This window comes from Excalfactoria chinensis, chromosome 4, assembly GCF_039878825.1.
Source record: "Excalfactoria chinensis isolate bCotChi1 chromosome 4, bCotChi1.hap2, whole genome shotgun sequence".
NCBI lineage: Eukaryota > Metazoa > Chordata > Aves > Galliformes > Phasianidae > Excalfactoria > Excalfactoria chinensis.
The window spans coordinates 6773694-6795259 of NC_092828.1; the positions used below are offsets into that span (position 1 = coordinate 6773694).

General features: G+C 40.9%; 1 protein-coding gene across 2 annotated transcripts in view; it reads right to left on the minus strand.

Annotated features, from left to right (window-relative positions):
• Positions 1-3385: 3385 nt before the first annotated feature.
• Positions 3386-21566, minus strand: part of FAM53A (family with sequence similarity 53 member A) — a 64319-nt gene continuing 46138 nt past the window's right edge. For both annotated transcript variants that reach the window (XM_072334983.1, XM_072334984.1), the window contains exon 5: positions 3386-4624. In XM_072334983.1, the coding sequence (XP_072191084.1) occupies positions 4301-4624 (324 nt within the window). In that variant the 3' untranslated portion in view covers positions 3386-4300. The remainder of the gene's footprint in view (positions 4625-21566) is intronic.

Sequence of the window (21566 nt, forward strand, 5' to 3'; positions counted from 1 at the left end):
CCAGCTTAATAATCTCACTTGGAGGAAAGGGAAACACGGCCATCGCTCCTGACAGATGCTCTTTACAGATCTGCATTTGTGGAAGAGCAGACATCTCTTCACACATCTGCCCCTTAATTCCCTACCTTCCTTTCTTATACTATGTGCCATTTAAGCCCAGCCTACCAAAAGATTTCAAACTCCATTCTTTCAGCGCTCCCTCAAGTACGTTTTCCCATGTCTCAATACATCGCTCACACCGTTCTCTACTGGACCCTGCACTCCTAAGTGCAGCATCTCCTGTGCTTCCCAGGAACACCTGCAGCTCGTGAGCCTTGTGAAATAAATCGCCGTTTGTGAACCTTAGCCTGAAGCTCATTTTTCTTCTACTAACAGGACCAACTCCCAGCTTCCTTATCAGAAGGGCTGCTAACTACGTGGCCCAATGCCGAGCTTAACCCTGTCTAAATTTAGTGCCTCGCTGAAAAGGATCTTGTCTTTCCCCCCCCCCCCCCCCAACCTCCTCCCTGTTGCAACCATTTCTACAAGTTGCCAAGACTATTTTAAATTCTAATGCTATCTTATCGTTCACATCTGTCCAACATCCTGTTGACTGCAAATTTAACACGCGTACTACTTTGTTAGCTTGGTTGCTAATAAAAATGAGAGATAAGTGACCTAGAAGAACTCTCACAGTGCCATGCAGCGCAGCCTTCTGTTCTGACATCGGCTGCAAGACGGAAGGAAACCACTCCCAGCTCAACACAGCCACTACCAAATTCAATTCACCCTCTGAAAGCATGTTTTCTCTTTTTGCAACTCACCCAAAACAGCCACCACAGATTTTATTCTACAACCCAGAGTAACAGAAGAATTCATCACCTATGAATTTCCTTTAGAGCACATCTTCAATATCTTGCGCGTGATGCAAGGCCAAAGCTTGCCCCAGCTGCAATAACCTCACACCAGTAATTCCTTTTACTCTTGGTTCCCATGTGGGATTACATGAGAGTCTGTAGACAAAGTGCACGGATTCCTTTCAGCTGATTTCTTCATTCCCTGTGTCACTGCACAGCTGTTCAACCACTCATTTTCCTGTCACCAACTAATAAGCCTCTGAACTAGATAATTACTACTTCCGACTTTCACGAAGCTTTGCTCTTCAGTATCTAAAACCACTCCTGTCTGTCTGTGTCTATGAAAGGGCTATTTAGAGTTTTAACAGCTGGCTGCCATGGGGCTGGAGTCCTGAGTTACCATAAGCAAACATCTGTACCGCAACTTGGGAAACCTCTTCCTACCCCAAGTATGTGGGTAGGAATGTGACTTTGTGTTGAGTCTAAACAATGCCTCTACAGAAGGAAACTGCAGAACCCTTCGAGACCTGAGAAGTAAATTTAAAATCACAGCCAGCTCATACTTCAGAGCTGGAATATTACCTGCTCTGTTCTTGCCTTTTCCCTGTTGCTCATTAATAGTTGGTGTTCCTTCTGAAGTTTTTTTCTTGATAAAGCACATCTTACCTCCTTTTATTCACATTCTCTGAGGTATTTTCTTCTTTCACTTCTTCCAGAAGCTTGTCTTCCTTGGGGGAGGAAGAGTCAAACGAATTGCCACATTAGCCTTCTCATTCCATGCCATTACAGTTCTAATCAGAGTGCTATCAAACAGGCAAGTTAGCCCTTAAGTGATCCCAGTTGTACTATTGGTCTCTGCTACAATCCTGCATTAAAGCTGATTCAATTTTACTTACCTCTATTACTCGGTTAAAAAAATACACAAAGAGAAATGTGGTTCTACAACTAGTAATTACAGTCCAGGAGGCAGCTTTGTTGTCCCATTATCCATGATGACTGATCGCCATGCTACAGAGCAATTCCCGTGTATCCGCAAGGAAGAATGGCTATAACTCACTTGATATTCCTTGAATATCAATTGATATTCCTTGACTTTCAGTTGCAGAAAATTATTTCTAATAGCTTGTGCATCTATGTGGCACCACTTGCAAGCTCTTTGCTACACAGGAGCAAATACAGAATGGTTTGGGTTAGAGAGAACCTTTAAGATTATCCAGTTTCAGCCCCTCCATCATGGGCAAGGTTGCCAGCTACTAAAACATGCTGCCAAGAGCCCCATCCAACAAGGATTTGAGCACCTCCATGGATAGGGCATCTACAACCAATCTAGGCAGTCTGTGCCAGTGCCTCACCACTCTCTGAGTAAAAAATTCCTCCCTGATTTCAAACCTAAATCTCCCCTCTTTTAGTTTATAGCTATCCCCCCCTTCTCCTGTCACTATGAGATAGTGTAAAAAGTCAGCCCCTCTCCTGTTGTTAAAGCTCCCCTCAAGAACTGGAAGGCTGCAATCGAGTCTCCCCAGAGCCTTCCCTTCTCCAAGCTAAATAAGCCCAACTTCCTCAATTTATCTTTATAGAATTGCCCCAACCCTTTGATCATCTTCACGTCCTTCCTCTGGACCCAAATACTTGGGGAGCAAGATGCACATGTTTCAGAGCTTCTAAAAGAACTCTGCTCCACTAGCAGCTCCTTCATTTACCCATCTAGGAAGGGAAGGATCATTTTCTGTTGCTACAGCGAGCAGCTACACCATCTCCCACACAATATACATTAACACATCAAGAGCCTAACAAGTCTTTTCAGTGATCTCGCACCTTCGTATGCATGCATATCAGTATTGGTATCGCAGGCCACTGCTGCTGCTAGTTACATATGCAGTAGGAGTCACAAAGCACAAAGAACACTTAGAGCTTTTGACTGGCTATCTCAAAGTTAAAGCTTTGTATAGACAGTAAGCCATGCAAGCTAGTTCAGTAATTAAAAGCCAATTCTTCTTATGCCCAAAGGCTGACCCAGACCACAAAGCTGCAGCCCGAGTAATACTTTGTTCAGTCATTTGTCATATGATTCAAGGTATTCATCCCTCACTTTAATCACATCCCATTAGGTGACTTGGAGTGATACTGGATTATGGTTTATAGCACAGGCTACCATAGGAGTTGGTTTGCTTAAGAAGACTAACGTGATGCAATGAAATGCCATAATCTGAGCCTCTCCAGTTCTATCCAATTCAAAATGTCTATTTTGAGATTATTTTCCCTCTTGATCAGGCAAATCCCCATTCCAGCTGAACTAACAAAACAAGTACGTGTTGCAATAGTCTGCACTGAATAGACTATTATATTAGAGATTATTATGGTGTACGTAGTCACTGAGACACTTCTGGGATCTAGCAGGAATTACTCCCCAGCTCCTTAGACTAATCTGACTTCCTTTTTAGATGACCACAAGTCTGCCCTCCACCCAACTCTGCACATAAATTCCATATTACGGAACATGGCCCAGACTCTACGTTTTCCTCCGACAAAATTCAGGAGCAGACACAAGTGCAAAGCAAAATGTCATTTTATTTATATCAAGGACTATTTTCCTTCTAGTATTGCTGAAGGGATCACCTCCTGGGGAACTGATCATTACAAAGTCCCTGTCTAAAAGTTCAAGTGCTCTTGTTGTACATTCTTTTGAACCACAGAAAACATAATGACCAAGTAGGTGGGCAGCTATTTGCAGTTTTATCCCACCTAAATTAGCGCTGCTTCAGGCTAGAAAACAATTCAAGTAGTAAAATCATGGAAAACGTTAACCTTTAAGGTCACTACCATATTCTGATCAAAAAGTCCTGAATGTATGAAAAGAACATTTGTACACGTTATGAAGTTGGTTTTTGTTTGCTTCTTTTTTTTCAATCCAGACATTGTCAGAGATGGCAGTTAAGTATTTTGGACCAGTTGTCAACCAGGTATTTAAGAGTTCTATCCGAAGGTTTATTACCAATTTCATTATGCAATTCACTTTTCACATTAAGCTCTTTAACAAAAGCAACATATACCCGCACCAGAATCACTGTAGACAGATTTAGTTTTATAGAATGCCCTTCTGAAAATTCATTTCAAAATAGAGATGCTTTTTCTCCAGAACTGTAAAAGCCATAAAAATGCAAAATATCTGTTAGGAAATTTTTTATTTTTTTTATTTTTTAATCAAAATTATTCCTTAATGTTCAAAATAACATTTAACCTCCTACTTTTTTTTGTTGTTGTTGTTGTCATCGTCATCCACATACTGATCAATAGACTAAACAGGTAACAATGGTTCACATTTTTCCCCCACCTGAAACATTTCTTCTAACACAGGCCCAAGATAGGCAATACAGAGATTCAGGGACATGGATTATGCATGGCAAAGGTAATCCTCTATCATTTTAATTTAGAACAACTCTGATTCTAGCACACAACTTTGAGACTCAGTTGTTTTCAATCTGCTCTAGGTCCAAGTCCCCACAGTCTAGAGGAAAGATGCCCTCTTCAGTGCTCTCACAATCACTTGTGTCCTCATCGCTTTCACACACTGCAGCTGCTTTCTTATAATCCCTTGTTTTGAAGCTACCTTGGCATGACCCGTGATGCCTTACTTCATCCAGCTGTTCTTTCATTGGACTGGAACCAGGGGTGATGATGTTCATAAGGTCATTTGAGTCACATGGGGATGACACAATTGTCTTCATTTGCGTGTCATCATCATCGTCTTCATAATCAAGGGAGCAAAGACTTTTGGAATTTTTTAAAGTCTGTAATTGGAAAAAAAAAATACATGAATACATTAATGATGAATGTACAGGAGGAGCAGAATTGATTCCTTTAAGTTCTTTCAATGAGGTGAGGATACACACTTGAGTTTAGAGAAGCATATGTCTAAAGTACTGCAGGAAACAACGTGGGGCGCGAGGAAAAAGGAATGAGGGCATTTCTTTACTACTCAACCTGATTTTTTTGCCTATGTAGATTCCAGTTAGTGACAAAAATCCAGCAGACTCCTTTTGTATGCAGAAAAGTCTAAAAAAACACCTAACTTAACAGGGAACTACAATCATCTAGGCTGATATATTCACCTTCTGGCAAACCCAGAGCACAGCAGCTAGTGACATCAGCGTTTAGGTTAGACAGTGGCAGTGCAGCATAGTCAACAACTAATTTCTCCAAGTTCCCGAGCAGGTAGATAATAAGCTCTCCAGTCCCATAGGAGTCTGCAGCAAGACAAGTGGCACATTTGGGTGACCTCAAAGCATCAAGCAGCCAAGCTTCTGTTGGAAGGATCTTTTGTATCTTTCTCCAGAGCCAGCTTAGTTTGTCTTACTTTTGGTACCATTTGAACATGAGCTCAGGAACTTCAGAGCTATTTAAATGAAAAGTATGTCAAAAGGAGAGGGAGTGCTAACCTTTATTTAAACAAAAAAGAAATCCTCGTACAGCTATAAGAGATCCTTGACTAGAACCCAAAAGCAGCGTCTCTAACAACAGGGCCACATCAACAACAGAAGCTGGATTTTGATAAACGTGAAACTTCTAAATTCTGCCTCTTACAAGCACACAGTGAGCAGAAGGGTACAATAGTCAAGGTTCATCTTCGCAGTGGTAAGAATCCACAGAATAACACTGCGGTGGCTGCCCTTAATATCTCACTGCGGCCTTAACACGTACACGGCCACAGCTTATTACAAGTAGATCCGCAAGGAACAAACAACTTTCACACCCATTTTCAACTTCTCCCCCCTCCCCCCATTTGTCATTTCTTAAGTATTTCATGCGAGCCAATACATTCACATGAAATACAAACATTGCAACATTCATACTATGTCACATTCCAGATGCTTTCCCAGAGCACTGGACAAATCTTCCTACTCCACCACTGCATGCTAGCAGCCACATCAGCTGTTTACCAGATCTGTTATGTGGCTTTTAAGACAAACTTCACTGCTTTCATATAATACAAAATAGATCATTAATTAGCAAGTTATAAGTCCAAGGCTGGAAGGATAGAATCATAGAACAGTTTGGGTTGGAAGGTAGATTTAAGACCATCTAGTTCCAACCCCCTGCTATAGGCAGGCACACCTCCCTCTAGACCAGGTTGCTCGCAGCCCCATCCAGCCTGGCCTTGAATGCCTCCAGGGAGGACCCATCCACAACCTCTCTGGCAACGTGTTGCAGTGTCTCACCACCCTCACTGTAAAACATTTCTTCCTAATATCTAGTGTAAATCTACCCATTTGCAGTTTAGAAGCCATTTCCCCTTGCCCTGTCACTATATGCCCCTACAAAAGTCCCTCCCCAGCTTTCCTGTAGTTGGGAAGCAACTATACAGTTCCCCTGAAGCATTCTCTTTTCCAGGCTGAAGAGCTCAGCTCCCTCTGCCTGTCCTTGTAAGAGAGATGCTCCAGCCCTTTGATCATCTTCATTGCCCTCCTCTGGACCCACTCCAACTGGATCTAGAACTGGATGCAATAATCCAGGTGGGGCCTCATGAGAGCAGTGAGGCAGAGTCACCCCCCTCAACCCGCTGGTCTCACTTCTCTTAATGCAATCCAAGTTACAGTTGACTGTCTGGGCTGCATGCACACATTGCTGGCTCATGTTGAATCTTTCATCAACTGACACTCCCAAATCCTTCTCCTTAGGGCTGTCTTCAAGCCATTCTCTACCCAACCTGTATCTGTTAACACAGTTTGCCTGGACAGAAACAATACTTCATTTAGAAGCTAATTTATAATCCCAAGAACAGTATTTGAAGATCGACCTTTAGAAGAAAAGCCCGCGACCACCATTTTATCACAGGGAATTCACTGAAATCTTTGTTAGCCTTGGTTAAAACCCACATCCTATTTTACATGCAACTAGCTTCAACAAAATTGTTAACCTTGCATAATCAAAAAGCTTTCTACTACCCAAGTTCCTCTCTCCAGTGACAAACAGTTTTGGTATAAAACACATTCCTGTTTTCAGAACACATTTCCACATAGCTCACTTACAGCTTTACACAAGCACAAACGTTTGAGCTCCTTTTTATGACTAAGAGGTGTGAATTTCTCATTTACTTAAAAGCAAATCAGCAGATTTTGAAGCAGAAAGTGTTAGAGGATATTTTAATAGCATCTCTTTGCCTCAAAAAAAAAAGAGTACATTTCCTGTCATATACCCCCACATAGAGGACACTATTTCCAGTCCTTTAAATCTTACTGTAGACATTGGGAAGGCAAGGGATCAAATAAAAGAAAGCTTTGAAAGATCTGCTTTCACTGTTTAGAAAGGAATTCCCGAGACCCCCTTCAATTTTCTTTTATTCAATTTACTGCTAGAAATTAATCCAACCGCACAGCTGTCTTTCTAGAAGGTTTGTATACATAAATGGAAAATTGCCTGTTAGCTGTACTGTGCTGAAACTACTTGAATAGGAACTTTTAGCTGGTTTCAACACAACAGCAAGCGCATTCAACTGGTTCTTTGTTCGCCCACTTGTCGCAACTGCACCGAACTAAAAATAGGTGGATTTATTATCTCACAGCACAATCCCACTTCTTTCACAAAGCAAAAAAGGTAAAAAATTGCAATGCATTCAGGCCCTCCAAACTGCAGCTTTCCATGTTCGGCGGGTACAGTACCACACCTTGCACGCACAATTGTGCTCAGCAGGGAGCCAACAAGTACTCGCTCAATGGTCCTCATTCTATAAAGGATGCTGGACAACAAGACAAAAGAGTCTGCAGTTGGCAATGGATAGAACTCAATCAGCTAAAAGTATTCTTTTGTGTGATGGGGAAAAAAAGAAAAAAGAAAAAAAAAGAAACTCGGGTTCTAAAAGAAGTGAGGCGATAAAATGTCTGAATATTAAGGAAAAAAAAAACTTTGTACTGAAAACAATGGTGGGGAAGGAAATAAAAGAAATCTCTCTAGACCCTTGCCATACAAAGCGAGCACGAAAGCCCAGAGTAGCCTGAAAGGAAGCTAATGCCTGTAGTTCACTAAACTTCAAGTTCAGAAACTGATAATATATTGCTTTCCAAATATAAAGAGCAATAGAAAGGTTGGTTTTGTTTTAGTAACAAAACTGGAGTATTTGCAGCAGTAGTCAAAAGAAAACTACATCATTTATATGCACTGAAACCCAGCGCATAACTGGAGCAGCAGTTCTCATGCTTCTTCCCATGTCCCAGTTTGACCCATTTCCCCCCAGTTTACATGGAGTGGAGGATGCAGCTGCTCCAATAGGTACAGCTGCAGCAGCTGGCACCAGGCAGAGCCTTGGAGCCACCCCACTGCTTCTCAAGAATGGCAGGCTCCTGAAGCCCCAGGCCCAGGGAGAAAGGCAGTTTATCAGACTAGTGACCTGGTTTGCTTTCTGGCCCATCCTGAGACTCCTTCCTATGGCTGCATAATGCAAGAGGTGCTGCCCTAAGAGAGATACCGGCACAGAGGGTTTCTCGTTGAGGTCTCCAATAGGGAGAGGAAAGATGAGGGTGACATCAGTTCTCATGCTGAATCAATCCTGGAATTTCCTGGAATATCAGCAACCATTCCAAGTATAGAGCACAGCAGAGACAGCCTGAGCACAGCAACACAGCTTTTTCTGCTGCTTCTCCATATCCTGCCAACTGATGAAGATGGAGATGAAGCTAGATTGGCTGCGCGCTCTGAGGGCTATGCTCACTCTTGCTCATTTCCTGGACTTGCAGCTCCTACAGGTTCCATCAGATTGGCTCAAAAGCAAATGCCCTGATTGCTGGCAAATCAGTTTAAGTTTTAGCTCAGAAGCACCACGTATAGCTTTGTGTGTTAGGTGTGTTAGCACCTCAGTTATCAGCCTACCCCACAAAAGGCAACAGTCAAGCCCCAGCAATAATTAAATCCAGACAAATTCATTACATTGAAGAGAAGGTGGTAGACTTAAGGACCTGAAATTACAGAAACCATCATAAAACACTGGTCTTAAACATTCCATTCTATCCCATTGAAAAGTGCCTTCTAAACATCACACCCTTTCACAAATAGGTACAAACAGAGGAGCATCCCTCTGTAAAAAAAAAAACCCGCATTTACAGTTTATGCACTTATTTGTATAGATAGTGCTCCAGTCATAAGCACACACAGTGCTGTAAGCCACTGCATTTCGTTATGAAACATCACCGTTCTCATCCCTTCATCACCTCCCACACAAAATGAAGACCAGTAAGAGCAATGTTGTGGTGATTTAAGAAACAATAAACCCGACTGTAGAGCAAACCTCTTGTGGTCTGACCAGCTCTTCTGTCTTGGATGGCACTGAGCATTTTGTCAATGCTTTGTGAATCTGTGAGAACCAGAAGTAAGCCAAGTACATGAAATTAGAGCTAAATGACCCAAACCGCTCTATGATTCCAGGAAAAACAAAGGTGACAGGGCAAGATTTCTTCCCTGTGCAAATGAGAAATCAAAGTGTAGAAATGCATTGCGTTTTTGAATTAAAGCATCTAAAAAGTACTTCAAGTGAAGAAAACACTGCATATACTTCTAAGCAAAACATTGGAAATAAGTTAGATGTAATATTTTTCCCCTCATCAAACCATAAAGCCGGTAGTTAAAAATATTTCTATTTTCGTATTCCACTGAAACAGAAGGAAGATTCCTGACATTCTCATGGGCTAAATCTAATCCTTGACTGGATTCAATCCGAGGACCAAACATACTGTTAGCATTCTGTAGCTCTGTAGTTACTCCTCATTTTCTTGAAGATCTGATGTGTTTATGTATATCCCATTTTGAATATTTGGAATGCTCAGGATCACAACACCTATTTCACTGTCTATACACAGGAAGTAGGAAAAACAACCCTGGATATGAACAGGGAAGAGCAAACCACCTCTATCATTTAGCCATGCAAGCCAACAACTGAAATAACCAATCTTTACATCAAAAAGACTTACTGCTGCAGGTTTCTGTACTCAAAAAGCCAGGGACCTAGTTAAGAATCAATACAAACTGACACACAGCAACGTGGCTATGACTCGAAAATGAAAGTTGTTCGGTACTTTGTCTCTGCCTTATCTTCAAAGGTAATTTTAATTTTTTAGATGTAGGTGCCCAGGAAGAAAAATAAACTGACATCGAGTCATTTCACATCAGATGCTAAACAGCATTGTGAAGTAACAGGCTTTCATCTTCCACTAGCCAGACTGTTCTAGATTTACACATGCTGCTTTCTGGTATAGTCTACCATGAAAGCTGATCTATTTATTGGCCTAGATTTTTACGCTTATTCTAAATTGTGCCACGGTATCCCTGTAAATTTTGTTTATGAGCTGTAAGAACTTGTGATTTAATTCAGCCTTTTTATTTAGTGCCATTAGTTGGAAATAAAATATTCTGTTCCAATGAGATAGAAATACTTCCCTGAAATGCCAAGTTTGTCTAATTATACTCACATCTACAAGGATACAAGGCTACTCATCACATGAAATACCTCACCCAAACCACTGGAAAGGTCTACAAAATGGACAAAGTCAGGGAGGAAACAAGTGTGCTCAATTAACTTCCAGCATATTAAAGGATAGTTTGAGTATGTCAGCTTAAAGGTGTTTCTCTGTACATGATTTAAGCACACAAAGCACCACTGCCATTTTACATTGTGTTTTTTATATAGTTTTGGGTCAGATAAGGACAGTTCAGCAAAGAGCTAACAAATGCTTACAGGAAACTCAGGCACAAGAGATTTGTAGTTGCCATAAGTCCAAGACCAGTCATCACTGATCAACATTTGTTACCTTTTTAAAAGGCAAATTGGAATACGACTGAATTAATGCAATGCTTAAACATGGTCAAGAATATAATCCAATAGCGTTACTAACCTGTAGGAGGTGAACGTATATGGCAATTTTCCTCTTATATAAGACTCAGGGCAACATTAAATTGCATTTTTTCAAGTTTACTGTATGGAATTTTAATTAAGATGCTGGAATCTTACGTTTTCCAAGTCTGTGGATTTGTGAACTGCAACCTTTTACCTCTGCACTTTCAGTAAGTATAAATCACGCAGTCTTTTATTATGGGAATGTGGAATTATGTTCTACAAACAGGCATACCTATTTCACCTGCTTGTAATTAAGTAAGAGGGGCTGAAACTTTTTTTAGTACCAGACCAGCAAGAATAAATACCTACAGATGCTACAAATTATTCCATTAACTAGCATAGAAGAGGCTCACACAGTAGGTTTAACTGTTCTAAACTGGCTGATAGTCAATTTGGTGTCAAGCAAAGCGGAACATGACGACATTTACTTTGTTCAACTGAATAAAGCAGCACTAGACTTTGGCTGGGGAGAAAGAAGATCAAGACAAACACGACAGCTACTAGATACAGCAGCAGTGTTCATCTGAAACACACCAATGCTTTAGAACAGAAGTTGCCTCAAAGGGTAAGCTCAAAGGGCAACTGAAGTGGTCAGAACAGGGTTCTAGCTTGTCTTGCAGAGCAGAGCTGCACTCTGGGCTCTCTCGCAGCCTCAAAGCAAAAGCTCTGCATTAAGGGAAAGGTCCACCTTTGCACTTCTTTATGTACTTTCCTGCTCCCTGCTCTAATAGGGGTGGAGCAGAAGAGACAGGCATTGTGGGATTGGGCCTCAACCGTGTTCAAGCTGCACAAGCTGGAGAGGCCACAGGTTGGTCAAGTCACATCAAAGTGAATCAAAGTTTAACGAGGGACAGGGTGAGGAACAAACAGCTGCACTGTTTGTATTCATATGAGGATGAACACATCTGGTTTTGTAGTAGAGTGGCACAGAAGGAAACACAACCACGTGCTTCCTCCATCAGACATGATGCATGTCTTGCCAAGGCTTTTCCACCTTTCCCGATTCAAACCTTTATTTTTCCTTTCACAAAAGAAGCTCAGAAACAATTTATAGCGCATATCACCATCTTCGTTATTAAAACCAGGTACAAAGGGATTCTTTCATATTATCGGTAATGTCTAATTCATACACAGATTTCACAAAGATGCATTTCATTTTCTGCAGTATATAAATGGATACGTGTTTCCTTATAGACACGCATCTACACATCTCACTGTTGTACTAGTCAGAGATATCAACATTTTGAACAAGAATGCTGCTTAACAAAGAGGACCATTGCTCGCATTATGTTCTCATTCAAGATCCAAACAACAAAAGACTGCCCCTGGCAGCCAAAGCCTTCCAAATTAGTCATCTGACAGAGGAATTAAGGCTTCATAGCACCAGCTCAGAAACAGCAAATAGTCTCAAAAAGATAACAGCAGTTTTCCTGAACATCAGGAATTCCAACTAGATATATACCAATGAGAAGATCAAAAGCTGCTTTATGGAAGCACAACCACTCAATCACACTGTGAAGTTGCCTTGACCATGCCAAAGCATTCTCAAGTAACTGGGTTTAAGCTGACATAGTACAACAGTGTAACACAGGACAGGATTTGACTCTCCCAGCCTCAAAATATGACCATATTGGCTTCATTTCCTGCCCTTTATGTGTCATCTATTTTTACAGAGACCTTCCATCCTAAGCACACCAGCCAAGCTCTCATTCCTTCATGTCTTTGCTATGAGCTGCAAACAATTACTCTCGCAATTGAATCACACATGCACTAATTTTGAGTACACCCATGCACCTCCTCTCCAAGTTCTGGTACATTCATTTTTCATCCTCAAGTCAAACATTTTAAGTTGATACGATGGGTCAAATTTTAAGAAATTAGAGAAGTAAACTTGAAGCCCTAATTCTAAAGCTGCCCTCATTAGTTACTGACAGATGTCAGCCTCACCTATATTATTGGGTTATGCTGGCACTCCATCATAACCAGCATTTTAAGGGATTCTATAATTGGGCCATAAAGCTCACTTCTGCCAGGGAGGGGAGGGGAGGGAGAGGGAAACACAAGCTCAGCTTGGGAACAGTTCCCCCTTCTTCCAATCAGTTTTCCACTACAAAAGTATCTGTCCTAAACAAAGCTTTAAGATCTCATTATGCAAGAGCACACAGGGATACACATGCAGACAAAATACAAGCACTGCCATTAGGAATCTTTTACTTAAGGCAAATCCACAATTTAACATTAAATTCTCACAGCAACATTAGGTAGACTCCTGCCACTAATTATTTCCAGACATGAGTTAAGTTGAATACAATGCATTTGTTTAGAAATAACACAATTAGCACTGCTCATCTTCAATTCCGAACACATACTGTAATCTTCCTGCTTAGCATCTGATTTTGAACACTTTGAACATTTCTGAAACTGCATGCTCAAGAGCTGCTCTTAATATTAAGTCACAAGTCTGCTATAGATTCTTAATACCGAGTCTTTAACACAAGTCTACTTGCTTGGTAAAGAGTACATACAACTTGGATGTTCACCAGATCACATACCATGTTGGAAGCCACAGCACTTCAGCAATGGGTGCTCAACAATTGATATTTTTTGTTTGCATTTTTACAAACGTTGAGTCAGAAAACGATGAGTTCCTTCATCCTTCAGCTGTACTGAGAAAGCAACAAAGTTTGTTTTCAAGTACACAGCTGCAAACTCAAGAGCATGGAAGCAACTCATGCAGGTGAATCACCATGCAAAATCCTAAAGCATTGTGATTACGCTAAAACTGAGCTCAACATCTTGTTTGACTGCAGAAGCATATGTCATCATCATAAAGAAATGTATACCTCCAAGGATGCGGAAAGATCAGCTATGTGGTTTATCTGCAGCTAACACCATGCAGTCATCTCTCAGGTCACTTAGACAATATCCAACTGTAGTCTATGAGAATTGTCTAACTGTAGTCTATGAGAAGTTGGTTTAATGGTGTTAAAAGCATCTCCTCAGTTGCATACACTTGAAAAAGAGAATCTTAACAAATAAGGATTTCTTATCCTAAAAATCCAATGGAAGAATGAATTGGCATCATTAATTGATAGAGGTAAATCAGCATGTTTTCACATGCTTGAGACGTCTGTTGGTCACACCTACATCCTACCATGTACCCGTAGCAGGAACCAACCTTTTTAATGAGAGTAACAAAAGACAAAGTGACAGTTAAACTCTAGAATTTCCAAAGTGATTTTGAGAAACTTCTCAGGTCCAACAGTGAGTTTCAGACCACTTTCAGGAGACGGTGCACCATGTCAGAAAGTGACTGTCAAGAGCAAGGGAAGCCTTACGATCACGTTTCACAACAGCATTCAGTATATGAAACCCAAAGCCGAGTTTCAGAATGAAGGGAGTTGTTTCATTCTGCTATTACAGAGATGCACCACGTTATCACACACAAAAAAACAACAACCAAAACACAACCCTGAAAATTAAGAGAACCAATCCCTTCTCCTAGAATCATCTTGTGTTACGCTCAGAGTTCTCTAATAGATTAAGTTAAAAAACCCGAGAAGAGTGCTCTTACCTCTTTACACCCTCTGCAACTCTACGAGTACCCTATACACAACACTGAACTCAATATTGTATTGTATTCCAAACACCACCACCAATAGTTTTTTAGCATAATCCAATTTTATGACAAGCTAAATAGTAATTAAAAAAAAAAAAGTATCCACAGCTGGTCAAAACCTCGCCTGTGAGTTAATAAGATGGCCCCTCTGCTCATGATGTCAAATGCAGCTGGTCTGGTACTCATTAGCTCTTTCAACAATGAACGCTTACTTGCACATACAGGAACTCGCCAGAAAGGAAAGTAAATCTGCAGCAGATATTGACCTGCATCCTCTTATTCACACATGGCTTACAGTGGAGCACTGTAAACATGTAAAGCTAGCTGCAGGTCTGATAAAACAGCAACAGCATGGAGCAGCTCTGGAAACAGCCAGCTTATGTTTAAGACATTTGTTACAGGGTGCCATTTACAAAAGAATAGGAGAAAACCTTCATCCCTAACGAGATTTCCTTCCCTTCACTAACCCCAAGGCTTATACTCGCTCACTGTCAGCACAGGGAACCTCCAGTACAAGGGCTCACTTCGTAAAGGGCCATTTCAGGTCCAGTTTTGCATTGTGACCCATTCTGCTGATGCAAAGAAAGCAAAATGCCAGATGCTCCCTGTGCCCGCTACCTCCACAGCATTTCATTCACAGCTCCCAAAACCTCCCAGCATCCATTCAATGCAAGTACCCCCCAACCCAGGCTGTCCTGTCACAGCACAAAGTGCTGGCTTGTCTTCAGCTCACTTGATGCTTGACTATCATCTCCCAGCCCAGCCTACTCCTATCTCCTTTCCTTCTTCCCAAGCCTGCTGGAATTTGAACTTTAAATGGATGCCCTCCATAGCAACAATAGACAAAAAAGGACCCTTTGATTGCTCATGCGTTTCAGAAAAGAAAGGAGGAGATTCATCCTGGCTGTGACCTAGCAGGAACTCATCAAGCACGGCTCCCCTTCCATTGCAATGGGATGCCTTTGGCTGTAGCTACTCATTCAAGCTCCCTGCATCTATGTTTCCATTCAAAGAGGATGAATTCTCAGGTTTTCCCTCCCGTTAAGAAATTAAATGTTGATCCTATGAATGAAGGGCAACACCACGCTTGGAAAGCTGCCAAAGGGTTCTGTAACACTCCGCAGTTTGGAGTTAATTCAATACTTATTGATATCCAGCAGGATTTATAGCTGCATTATTTATAAGGGGGGGAAAAAAATCACTGAGCTAAATTTAGACCCTGGCAATAAACTATTTTTAGCACCATCTGTTTTTCTAGTTTTCCTCCCTTGTTTAGGCAGGAACTTTTATCCAGTTCCCTTCTCCTCACCCATTTAAAAGAATCCACAGAGCCCAGTGCAAAGCACAAGGAAAGACTGTGCTGAACATTTACTGTGCGGTGATCCTTCTAATCATGTTTTTAGAAGTGAAAGTTGCTGACTAAGGACAGTCTTGAGCTGATGCAACAGTATATGCTTTATAACAAAACAGCAGGTTTTTTCTTCTTATACATAATGCAAGGGGCAATGCTTCTCTCACAAAGGAGGTTAGTACCAGGAATAAAAAAACAACACCCAACCTGATCATTAACCACATTAAACCATCTGAAAAACACTCCCACTCCTGGCACTGCTTTTCTGGGCAGTAGTTGCCAAGTTTCACCCTCATTAAACCCACAGATACTTTATCACAGGAACATTCAGCCAGGCCCCTGTTAGAGAGGGAAGCATGAAGTGCAAGCAGCTGCTGCGCCAGCACCTTGCCTCTGCAAGATGAGGTGTTTGAGCTGCAGCTGCCACCCAGTCAAAGGCTGCCCCAGACCTCAAATTAACTCTTCAAACTCACATTCTGCTCTGAGCGTGGCACATAGCAGCAGTGGCCTCTGGAGCACAACTAAATGGACTGAGCAGAGGGATTGCTGGCTGCTTGAATGCTGAGCAAGCCTGTAGATCCCCACATGCCAGTTGAGTTCTCAGAAACATATGATAGCAGCAATACCTTCATCTTATTTTCCTGTCCCACATAAGTTTGCTTTTTAGCTAAAATAGTAACTAATATTTGAAAGTTTTACTATGATACAAAGCTAAAAATTTATTTATTTATTACTTTGGAATAAGGCACAAAACTCATCTAAAATATAAGCTCATGTAGTTCTCACCCTTTGCAAAGGGCAGTAAAGGCTACAAAAGCTGGTTTAACTAGGCTTGCACCACAGGTCAGGCACTCCTAGAAGGTGGAAGAGATGTAGAAGAAGCAAAAGTAAGCCCCAGCATGTAGCACATAGGTCAAAATTAAATTCTACAAATGCATGATGACAAACACACGGGCACTTTAACAAGGAGCTCTGAGGACTCTGAAACAGTCAATATTATTAAGATAACACTCATTCAGCACTGTTATAATGCAACAATTCCAAGGTGAGAAGGGATGAACAACCTAACAGTATCATCCAACTAGCTGCACTTGGGGATGCCTCCTTTCAATCTACTACTTTATTTCAATGGAGAAAATGGAGCACAGCACTTCCAACACACACAAACTGCCTGGCAGATGGGAGGGCTGTGCGGGTTTACATCCCACCTGGCTGACACTGCTCAGTTGCCCACCCTCTCCCAGAAGGATCTGTCCCCTTCCAGGGGAAGAGCTCCACATCTGAGCTGTTTAGACAGGACACATTTCAAAGGGCAGCCTGCCTCAACTGAGAGGAGTTCAGTAAAACTTGCTCAAATGAAAGAATCAAGGTCTGCAGTACTTCCAGCAGCCATATAAAACACATGGACAAAAGCCAACTTATACAGTAACTGTCGCAGTAAAATTAGGAGCCATTGCCAAGTATGTTTCAGAATAAAAACTGAGCTCTCAACTTGTAGTTGAATTCCCCAAGGCAGTTGCATAACCTGCAAATGTTACAACACAAGAACAAATTAACACTGGTGATGTACCAGGAATGTAATCGGAGGGTCTGGAAGTCTTCAAAATGCATCTTGCTGCAAGCATCATACCAGGGCAACCAAATTTCACGTGGGCAAGGACACTCACTTGTGTGCACTCAATATCCACCTCTTATATAACCATGCACTTCTACAGACTTGGAAGGCAGGATTTACCTTACTTCTCCTATGGAGTTTATACCCTATTAGCTAGCACTTGTGTGCTTAATACAGTTATTCAGTAAGATATGACTATAGGGACTCATGAATTACAGAGTTGCAGAAAGCAAGTGGTAGAGAAGATAACAAAAAGATTGTTAAAAACTGCCCATCCACTCCACCCTTACAAGCCAGATGGCCAATGGAAAGAAAAATCATCCGCCCTTAAAACCCAGTTATCAGAAAGAAAGGACTTTGTGATTAGCTCTCAAGTCCATACTTACTTAAGACACGGCCCAAGGGCAGAAAAGTGAATGGTATCAAGTCAGAAAAGTCTATACAGGTTCCATTTTATGCCCTAATCCACACAGGGACCTCTCCCTTCTTTGTTATCTTTAACCAAATATGTGCCTTTTAGAGTTTTTCTGGTGGTTTTTGTTGTTGTTTTGTGGTTGGTGGTTAAAAAAAAAAACAAACCTTAATTGAACTTGTTACCCCACTTGTCTTTTGAACAATATTACTCTAGTCTTCAGTGATCACCATTCAGCAATGTGCCTCCATGTCAAGGCCTCCAACAGCAGAGCACAAAGAAATGGTACACAAGTTGCATAACGTGTTAAATTCATACATAATGCTCTTCAGGCAGCCATAAACCACAGTCCCTCAATGTGTTCATCCTAGCTAGTTTCAAATCTAGCCTAAAAGGTCACTTAGATTAACTTGTTCAGTGCTAGCTCCTAATTCACAATTCTTAACCTCAACAAAATGCCTCTACTAGGAAAATGGTATCCATGCAAACACAGAGTTTCCAGTAGTTTCTTTTGTCCTACAATTGATTTTTAAGAACATGCTTGTTTACAACCATTCCAAAAGCATCTGCAGACCCTTTGAACAAGTCTGTATTATGTTTCAGCCAAGCTGACATAGATTTCAGAGTCTTTAATTGTTGACATTCAACAAGTTGATGCAAATTTCAGGTATGGCAAGTACTTACAATAAAGATATATCCCCCTCCTCAAACAGAGAAGAGTATAACACTTACTAGATCTAAATCTACCTTACAGTTGATTAAATTTGGTTGTTGAATCAGACTGCTTCTGGACCAAACACATCCAAATCACTACTTCATGTCCAGGTACCCTCTTCACTAAACAAAGTCAATTCCGCCCATAAAAGTGAATTCTTTCTGCTGGCCACATTTCTAGGGTAAGGATTCCGCCCGCAGTGCTCAAGCAAAAAGCAAATGTGAATTGAGAACATCTTTTTACCCCTCCAGAGAGAAGGCAGAAATGAATTGCTTTGGATTTCAAAGACAAATTTAACAGCTCCTCAAAGAATGGGGATTGGCTAAGCTTTCTAGTTTATTCCACTTAGTATCATTAATTGGTCCTTGACTATTTGGGTCTATGCTATCTGCTGTTAAAAATAGTTTGGGCTTCCTAACAGACAGGAAGGAAAATTCTCACTTATTCAGTAACGAAGGACAGGGGATGTGTCCTCACTCTAGGAGATGAAACAGAAGTAATTCAGTTACTTAAATACTACACTCTGCCTTTCATATTTTTGAACATAAGTATAGATACTCTTTAGTTATCTGTTTGAGGTAAAACTGGAAGTTAAACAGTCCACTGCAAAGTTGATTATTTGTGTATCATTTTAAATCCAATTAATCCATTCCTACTCACTTGACCTAATACACCCCACACATACTAAGCATTAAATTTAACAGGCTTAAGATCAATTTACCAATCCAACTGTTGGCTTGCATGACCTGAAAACACATCCTCCTATGTCAACCACATGAGCTTTGCGAGGCTTAAGGCAACAAGATTTTTTGCTCTGTGTCATGAAATTTTCAAAAGCCTTGAAAATTTAAACTTTAAGAGACTTCAGGTTCCATAGTCATGCATGCACAAGTTAGAGGAGCTAGCCTATTCAAGCAGTATTTCTCTTTTAAATGTTTAACTCATGAGCACCATACCCTGAACATTTACAGCAGTACACAAATCACTTCAAGATCTTGCAGCTCATGTTTTGGATTCAGGTTAGTACTTTATAACAAGAGTATAGCTAAGTACATTCTCAAAGAAAAAACAACCTGCTCTGGCAAACTTCCATGTAAAAGTCAACTCTACCTAAAAACTGAAAGGACAGAGAGGGGACAAAAAGATTTTAGAGACTCAGACAACATCAGGAATGTGTCTCTGGGTTGATTTTATCATTGTGCAGTAATGAAGAACTACCAGCATGGCTCTGTGTTGACTACACTTCAAATACAGCTGATCTCTGCCACTGCAAGCAGACAACACAGCAGTTAGGAGTAACCTTGAAGCGCTACAAAATAGGACATGACAGTTAAGCCACAAGGCACCTGTCATATGCTCTATAAGAACTTAAGATCTTTCTTACTACTTATAAATCGTAACACTACTTCCTACCACTTATTTTTAACCCAGTAATTGCATCTAAACAACCTTACAATGCACATCATTTAAAAAAGGACAAGTTTAACACTAACTAAAAATTTATTTGCCCAGCATTACTCAATTCAGAATTTTCCTCCAACTAAACAACAGCAGACACCACAATATTCTTTTTCAAATACTGCAAAGACAGCAAAGTCCTCCTGTTACTTACTTTCAACCTGCCTTGGTGAATACTGATAAATGTAAAACAGAACTGAAAGATGAGATGCTTAAAATGTAACTAAAAGGCAGCTCTGTACAATATCAAAAGTGAAGAGTACTTGCAACCTGCAAAAGCATTTCCCAGAAGGAAAGTACATTTGTAGGGCTTAACCTGCTTGACCTGTCTTAAAGGCTTATTGTGTTCATAGAACATGGAAGGGTATTACATGGTTAAGCAATCAAATATGGATTTCTTGAGTTAATTAAAAGGGGACAAAAAAGATGATAAAAGGGACTATGGCCCTATGATGGCCCTTCAGTGAAAGACAAGACAATTCCTTTAGCCAGTTGGAAATTACAACAGCAATTGTAAATAAGCTCCTGCTTATTTACACTCTTCTGGGTAAGGACAAGATTGAAGAAGGCAAAGAAGAGAATTCCAAGCACAATCCATAGCAGATATCACCCCATAGAAACATTAAAGTTGGAGAAGACCACTAAGACCGTCTAGTCCAAGCCACTACCACCATGCTCACTAACAATTTCCTCCCATTACAGAGAATTACTCCAGCATTCAGCTGAGAGGACACAGAGCCATGCCCCAGTTATCAGCAGGAACCTGAGTACCTGCTAAAGTGAGACCTACTGCTCCCCACTGCCATTTATGCCAATATATGCAACTGGTTGTTGTTCTACTACCCCAAATCCCATGCAGGAAGCATCATACCCTTATGGAAATAAACTAAAAGCAAATCCTTTCAGCTGATAAAGCAAGTGATGACACTTGGAGGTACTAAAAAAGTACTAGTACTTTTAGTACTAGTACTAAAAGGTACTAGGAGCTGAGCATTGCATTCACTGTTATTCTACGATAGTCATTATACTACAAAATCCACAGCCTTCCTCACTGGGTAACCATGCTATAGAGACAAGCCTTGACTTATTTGTATACATACAAGGCCTTGCTACAGCTTGTCCACTTAAAATAGTGGATTGTCAAACTGACAGTATGATTACGGAAAAACAATTTTAAAAACCAAGTTTCCTTTGGCAATACTGCAAAATCATTCATGTGAAAGAATGTTAATGCTGTTTTTAAAGCTAAAACTAGAGGGTGTTGCCCTTTTACAAGAGAGACATTTAACAGCGCGGAGTTATCCTTTATCAAGTTGTCCTGTGTACCCTTCACTAATTAATCACAACACAACACAAGCTTAAATGCTGAACTTCATGATCCCTGTAGTTCTCTTCCAACTCAGGATACTCTGCAATTGAGTTCACTAGCATTCAAGCACATAGAAGCTACGGCGCTAGGTTAGAGGAAAACATCTGTCCAAGAAGTTGCAGAAGTAAAATATCCTTCCCCTGCTTCTGAAGTTTTGCACCACACCATTCCTGATACACACCAGGATACCACTGGCCTTCTTGGCCACCTGGGCACACTGCTGGCTCATATTCAGTCAACTGTCCATCAGCACACCAAGGTCATGCAGTACTGCAACTCTGAAAAACCTAACGCAAAGCAACCTTAGGCTTATG